General features: G+C 43.2%; 1 protein-coding gene across 1 annotated transcript; it reads left to right on the top strand.

Annotated features, from left to right (window-relative positions):
* Positions 1–306: 306 nt before the first annotated feature.
* On the top strand, positions 307–1,457 carry LOC119339541. The gene is made up of 2 exons (XM_037611558.1): positions 307–1,331; positions 1,445–1,457. Exons 1-2 carry the CDS (start codon positions 307–309, stop codon positions 1,455–1,457), a joined length of 1,038 nt encoding a protein of 345 aa, XP_037467455.1.
* Positions 1,458–7,709: the final 6,252 nt, after the last annotated feature.

Here is a 7,709-nt window from a genome sequence, read left to right as displayed (position 1 = left end):
AAGATCTGGAGCCGGACAAGAGGAAGTTTAGTGTTGATGATGAAGTGGGGAAGCATTCCACTATAGATGAAGATGATGATGAAGATGAATGTCCACCGGGTGGCAAGCAAGCTAAGGAGAAGCAGAAACGAAAAAGAAAGGATGAAGTTTGTATAATAGATCTTGTATAATAGATCATTGCAGCGACGATATGGTCCAAGGAAGGTCATTCGGAGGGATCATGAAGGTGCTCATGAGCGTCTGGTGGAGGATTACTTTGCTGCAGATCCACTCTACCCTGAGAGTATGTTTCGTACAAGATTCCGTATGAATAGAGGTCTCTTCCTCCGCATTGTGAATGCTCTAGGTGAGTGGTCTCCCTATTTCACTTATAGGGCAGATTGTTCTGGTAGAATAGGGCTCTCGCCATTGCAAAAGTGTACAGCAGCCATGCGCATGCTAGCCTATGGCACCCCTGCAGACGCACTTGATGAGTACTTGAAGATTGGGAAGTGCACTGCATTAGAGTGTTTGGACAAGTTTGCAAAGGGGGTGATTCAGGTTTTTGGTGGGGAGTACTTGCGACGCCCCACACGGGAGGATGTTGAGCGTCTTCTTCAGGTTAACGAGTCTCGAGGTTTTCCTGGAATGCTAGGAAGTATTGATTGCATGCATTGGCGATGGGAGAAGTGTCCTCTTGCATGGAGGGGGCAATTCACCCGCGGCGATTATGGAGTACCAACGATGATCCTAGAAGCCGTTGCTTCCCAGGACCTTCGTATTTGGCATGCTTTTTTTGGAGTTGCTGGGTCAAATAATGATCTGAATGTGCTCAATCAATCCCCACTTTTTTTTGATGCACTGAAAGGAGAAGCCCCTCAAGTCCAATTTTATGTCAATGGGAATGAGTATACCATAGGTTACTACCTTGCTGATGGTATATACCCAGAATGGGCTGCCTTCATGAAGACTATACCACTTCCCCAAATAGAGAAGCACAAGTTGTTTGCCCAGAAGCAAGAAGGGGCAAGGAAAGATGTTGAGCGCGCTTTGAGGGTATTACAGTCCCATTTTACCTTTGTCCGTCGGCCTGCACGTCTATGGAAGAGAAAGAGTGTTGGAAGGATCATGAGGGCTTGTGTGATTCTCCACAATATGATAATCGAAGATGAGAGAGAGCAGGCAAAAATTCATATTGACTTGAATGAGATTCCGGGGGCTTCATTTGCTCTACCTCCCGAAGTGAATGTTGGTGATAATCTATGTTTTGCAGATGTGTTGCGTAGAAAAGCTACTATTCGTGCTCGTCCACAGCATGCCCAACTTAAAAGTGATTTAGTCGAGCATATCTGGCATAAGTTTCAAAACAGCCATCATAATTAATCATGGTGGGATATTGATATCTGCATGTTCATATTCCTTTTTTTACTGTAACCTTGATATCTTACATGCATTTTTATTTCAGGAGTGAGCTGTGAGTGGTGATTGCGGCAGCTGTTACTTATAGGTATGCTTTCTCTGATCTTAAATTGTTCTTTTCGTTAACCAAATAGTTCTGTACTCTATAGTTTAGTCAGTGTGAATGTATTATTTCTCAAGAAAATTTATTTGATCTGCCAACATGCTTGTATAGAGAGTGAGGTCTTCTTTATAGCTTGTTCCTCTTCCTATTGTTACAGTATTTGTTTTTACTGAACCTGTGTAGCTATATAGGATTTATAGAAGTGATTTTCTCCAGGATTACTACTCAGTGTTACTTCTTAATGTCACATGCTGTAAGTTTGCATTGGCTAAATTTTTAAGCTTGACCCGGTTCCTTTTCCATACAGTGGTTGAAGGTTATTGATGCAAATGAGTGGTTGCTCCTTTCCAGCGAAGTACGCTCCATGCTTTGTGACTTTTATCATCGTCCAGATCAAAACGATGGTTGTTGCTTGTGGTCGTGAACGGCTTGTTTGTCGGAGATGTTATCTATTATGTTTGCTGAATGCTTTCTTAAAGACTTCTGTAATCTTAAGTAATTACTCATGATGCTATGGAGTAGTATGATGTTGTGTGACATGTTTGGAGTACTATGATGCTGTATGACATATGTTTGTTGCCTAAATGCCAGTCAATCTTCCTATTTCCTGGTTGCATGGATGGCATGTATATGTATGCTCTTCGAAATGGCCACAAAGATGTTGTTTACTGTAGATCACAGCAAATCATATGCACTTGTAAGCAATAAATACTTCATATTAAATGGAGCCATGCTAATAACCAGCCAAAACGCCAGACTACTATATGAGAGAAGGCTTTATGATGACGTGGCATTGCTATATAGCCAGCAGCTGCTGTGCTATTATCTTTGCTCTACACGCTACTTGGACCAACAATTAATTAAAGTGACACAGATGCTGATGAATTTTTACAGCGAGGGTAGAGGCTAGCTGGAGTAATGGCACTATCTAGTCATACTTATAGCCCTAGACGTAGACTGGCTCCTACGACTGGTCAAGATAAGGATGCAGACATGCATGGGCTGTGCCTCAGCTGGAGTATGGACCGGGCAAAAGATTTCCTCACCTCAGCAAAAAAAAAACCCTCTCTCTCTTTTCTACTGTGTGTGTGTGGGAGAGAGGTGGCTTCCGTTTTTACTGTTTGCTGGGGAGAGAGAGGGCGAGAAAGACCAACTCCCCACGATACTTTGATGCTGCTGGGTTGCTTGCGCTCGTGACTTGGTTGAGTAAGAGTAGTAGTGTTCCCCTCCGTGTAGCATCCGCCTATATAAACTCTCATACAGTAGTGTAGTCTCACCGCAAGCCAACAGCCTAGCACAAGCACAATGGCCAATACCTTCCGCCACATCTTCCTTAAAGCCGCTGAGGCCTTTTGCTGGTTGATTGGCACAGTTTCCGGCATGCTTCTCTTAGTCGTTGGATTTACTCGTTGGAGAATCACGAGCTGAACCGAGCTGCCGATTGCGGATCTTTTGCTTGCGCGGCAAATCCGGGGCCAGTGCAGGTAGTCAGCGCTTCGAATTAAAATCGCTTTCGGGGTTTACCTTTCGTTGCATGCGTTGGGCCAGTGAAAGATTGGAAAGCTAGTTGCATCCTTTGGTCACTTGAAGTCATAGTTCACCGAGCGAGGAGAGAGCTGAGTAATGTACCGTGGGTAAAGGTGGTCACTGCGCTGCCTAAAGCGTGCACTAGTGGTTCTTATAACAAACAAATAATACTAGTAGATGAACAGGTTAGCCAACAGAGGACTAATTAAGCAAGACGCTTGCCATCGTTTCCGTTCCCGGTAAACAAAGACATTAGGAATATGGTTACCGAGCTGGTTTTACAGCAGTGGTAGTACAACTCAACTTACAAAATGGTGGACGTAGTAGATATCGCCGCCTCTGAGGCACACGTTATCAGAGTCAGGGTAATTTTGCAACTGGCCACGGTGAAAAGAAAACAGTAATGCAACCACATGTATCCTTCAAAGTTCTGGTTCCCTGCAGTCACAGTCAATTCTGTGCGACAGCATGGTGTACACCATACACACGTATTCCATCGTACTCCCTACACGCTACTTGGACCAACAATTAATCAAAGTGGCACAGATGCTGATGGATTTTTTACAGCGAGGGTAGAGGCTAGATGGAGTAATGGCACTATCCACTAGTCATACTCGTAGCCCTAGACGTAGACTGGCTACCACAACAGGTGAAGATAAGGATGCAGACATGCATGGGCTATGCCTCAGCTGGGGTATGGACCGGGCAAAAGATTTCCTCACCTCAGCAAAACCTCTCTCTCTCTCACACACACTTTTTTCTACTGTGTGTGTGGGAGAGAGGTGGCTTCCGTTTCTTTACTCTACTGTACACGTTTTTACTGTTTGCGGGGGAGAGAGAGGGCGAGAAAGACCAACTCCCCACGATACTTTGCTGCTGCTGAGTTGCTTGCGCTCTTGACTTAGTTGAGTAGGAGTAGTAGTGTAGCATCCGCCTATATAAACGCTCATACAGTAGTGTAATCTCACCGCAAGCCAACAGCCTAGCACAAGCACAATGGCCACTACCTTCCGCCACATCTTCCTTAAAGCCGCTGAGGCCTTTTGCTGGTTGATTTGCACAATTTCCGGCATGCTTCTCTTAGTGCTAGCACTGACCCTTTTTGCATCCACTAGTTCCACTCATCCATCTCCTTCTTCCGCTCCCACCGCTAGTTCCACCTCCTATCACGGCACTTGCGATGAAGATGAGTTGCATCGACTCATGGCAACTCATGTGGGCTATGTAGTTTGCGCTATGGCCATTGCCATGTTGTTGATGGTCTTTGTTCGGAAGGTTGCGGACGGGGCAGCCAAGGACCACGAGCGGGTCGCCGCCTCGGAGGACGCAGCTTACAAGGCTGCGTACGATGCCGCGGAGGTGGCCAAAGAGGCTATCGGGCGCGCCGAGGAGGAGGTCAAGGAGCTCAACGACCCGTGTCGCGTCAATCTTGCCCTGGGCGTTCTGGAGGGCGACCAGGCTTTGGCTGACGCACGGAAGAAGCTGGATGCGTGCGTCCAGGACTATAGGCGCGCCACCGATAAGGTGGAACGCTTGGAGCCCAAGGAAGGTATTGCTCGCCTCCCCAAACGGTGGAGAATTGCTGCGCGTTCCGCTTTCTCTTTGGCTGTTTGTGCACATTACATAGGTTTGGGCTGTGTAGGATTTGCATTTTACTACTCCTTAGAGATAGAGACCAAGTGCATGACGAGCTTCCTGACACTCTTGCTGTTCGTGCTCACTGGAGTTGTATCCACCACCATTCATGGTCTCTTACTCTGGGTATCCTTGACCCAAAACTGATTGGTGTCTAGAGTTTGAAACCTAGCTACTTAGATTTCTGTAGTTTAGTTAAGGTTAGTGCTTCAAAACTGACGCTCGATGTATGAGGAAAGATCAGTGTCTAGATTAGTGTTGTTCGTGCTTCAAAGCTGATGCCCGTCTGTGGGCAAGATCAATTAGATTTATGTAACTTCGATTTATGTAAGGGAATGGTTCAAACTCAGTTCAGTTGGAAAATGGTATTATCATCAGCGAAACTTTGATTATCTCAGTTTTACAATCCTTGATGGCAGAAGGGATGAGTGCATGTACTTTCTGTTATTTTCCTATGGAAAACAGCGAGCGAGAGCAATGGCGGAAGGCCGTGTTTGTATGCAAAGACGCAGTCTCTGCTCCTGTCCCGTCTGATTGCATCCCCTCTCTCTCTTGAACTCCTATTTTTGATTTAATGCCGAGAACGTCTATCTTGTTTGTGCAGATTCGTTTTTATTTTTGCCTACAAGGTGCTGGGTGAAAAATCCAAGCAGCCGCAGGGGAAGATTAATACGTGTAGTGATTTAGCTCGATTATCTACTCAATATATTTTCCCTGGGATGTACGTAGCTCCAGTCCTTGATAACAGGTAGAGTACTATGCCTACCTGTTCCTAATTTTGCAATTCAGGCACTGAAAGAGATCAATAAGTTTCTAATTCGGGTTACCTCATGGATTCTCATTTATGTGTCTGACCTCCATTTATTCAAGGAGTTACGTCGTCATTTCTTATGTTTCTTCTTAATAATCTACCTTTATCATATTGCACATGTTAAACCTAACACATACCGTCGGTTGGACTCTTCCTTTACAAACTAAGCATCTAGTTTTGTTTCGTTGACATGATAATATGTACATTCTCTTGGATATAGGTCCAACAGATCAAATCTAGAGCATTTGTAGACTTCAAATTTGTGGTACGTGAAAAAACACCAATCATATTTTGTGATGGTTGTAGTAACTGATCGAATTTGTAACTTCTAAGGATGCTTACATGAAGAATGCAGAGAAAGTAATTGTTTACAAGCCATGGATATTGCTGCATCCTCCATTGTTTCATTATTTTTGTGCATTGCAGATTTAGATTTACAATCACCCCTAAAAAAACATTTACAATCAGATATTCAAAAATAGGCTTTGCTAATTATGCTGATGCCAAACATATTTAGCTACATTTTGTACAACACATTTTGTGTAAAAGCAATTTTGATGTGCATCTTTCCACTGTGAGAACAAATATTCACTTTGATTTTGCAATTTTAATTAACCCTTTTCCGGTGTTAGGAACAGATGTCTATGATGGCCTTTAAAATTATGTGTTCCCTTCGTCTATGGCCATTAAAATTATACAAGTCTTTACTTTGCTCAATTACTTCATGTACGCTCCTGCAGGGCGTATTCAGAGGTTTTTCTGTGGCCTTGATCATTCTAGGTTTTAGCATGATTCTGAACATGCTTTGGAAGTAAAAGGTGGTAGCTACAGAATGATTTTTCAAATTATATCCATATATATTCAATTAGGTTGTATTTAGTGACTTGTCCCTTTACTTGTTTCCTTTTTCAGTTTGAAACCAGCTTTCTGGAGCAGATCAAGTCAAAATGGATTGAGAAATGTCTAACAGCTCCCGGGTGCCCCTACACCCTCATGAACAGTAAATTCATAAATAATTGAAAAATAATCAAAAGAATCTAAAACCTTCAGGGATCAAAGATTATCAAAGGTTTGATGTTCCTGCAAAGTTTCAGCAACAAATAACCTTCGTGGAGCCCTCACAAAAAAAAATCACTGCTAAAAAATGTACATAAACTTTGAACAATGATTTTGTTTTTTTATTTGAGTTCTCTTCGAATGTTATTTTTAGCTGAAACTTTGCAAAATCATCAAAAGTTTCATGATGTTCAATGTCCCAAAGTTTCAAAGTTTTTTGATTTTTTTGAATTTGTTTTGAATTTACTGTTCATAGAGGGTGTAGGGACACCCGGGTGCTGAAAATCCTGTCTCGCATGGATTCCTGTCTACTACTTCAGACTGTCCATCTTCGTCTGGTAATTTGTGTTGGAAATATGCCCTAGAGGCAATAATAAAATGATTATTATTATATTTCCTTGTTCATGATAATTGTCTATTATTCATGCAATAATTGTATTAACCAGAAACCGTGATACATGTGTGAATACATAGACCACAACATGTCCGTAGTGAGCCTCTAGTTGACTAGCTCGTTGATCAACAGATGGTCATGGTTTCCTGACTATGGACATTGGATGTCATTGATAACGAGATCACATCATTAGGAGAATGATGTGATGGACAAGACCCAATCCTAAGCACAACACAAGATCGTGTAGTTTGTTTGCTAAACCTTTTCTAATGTCAAGTATCAGTTCCTTAGACCATGAGATTGTGTAACTCCCGGAAACCGTAGGAGTGCTTTGGGTGTACCAAACGTCACAACGTAACTGGGTGACTATAAAGGTGCACTACAGGTATCTCCGAAAGTATCTGTTGGGTTGGCACGAATCGAGACTGGAATTTGTCACTCCGTATGATGGAGAGGTATCTCTGGGCCCACTCGGTAATGCATCATCATAATGAGATCAATGTGACTAAGTGGTTGGTCACGGGATCATGCATCATGTAACGAGTAAAGTGACTTGCCGGTAACGAGATTGAATGAGGTATTGGGATACCGATGATGGAATCTCGGGCAAGTAACGTACTGATTGACAAAGGGAATTGTATACGGGATTACTTGAATCCTCGACATCGTGGTTTATCCGATGAGATCATCGTGGAACATGTGGGAGCCAACATGGGTATCCAGATCCCGCTGTTGGTTATTGGCCGGAGAGCTGTCTCGGTCATGTCTGCGTGATTCTCGAACAC

The sequence above is a fragment of the Triticum dicoccoides genome, chromosome 7B, assembly GCF_002162155.2.
Source record: "Triticum dicoccoides isolate Atlit2015 ecotype Zavitan chromosome 7B, WEW_v2.0, whole genome shotgun sequence".
In the NCBI taxonomy this organism is placed as follows: Eukaryota; Viridiplantae; Streptophyta; class Magnoliopsida; order Poales; family Poaceae; genus Triticum; species Triticum dicoccoides.
Note: the sequence above shows the minus strand (reverse complement) of the source record. Positions and strands in the feature narration are given on the sequence as shown.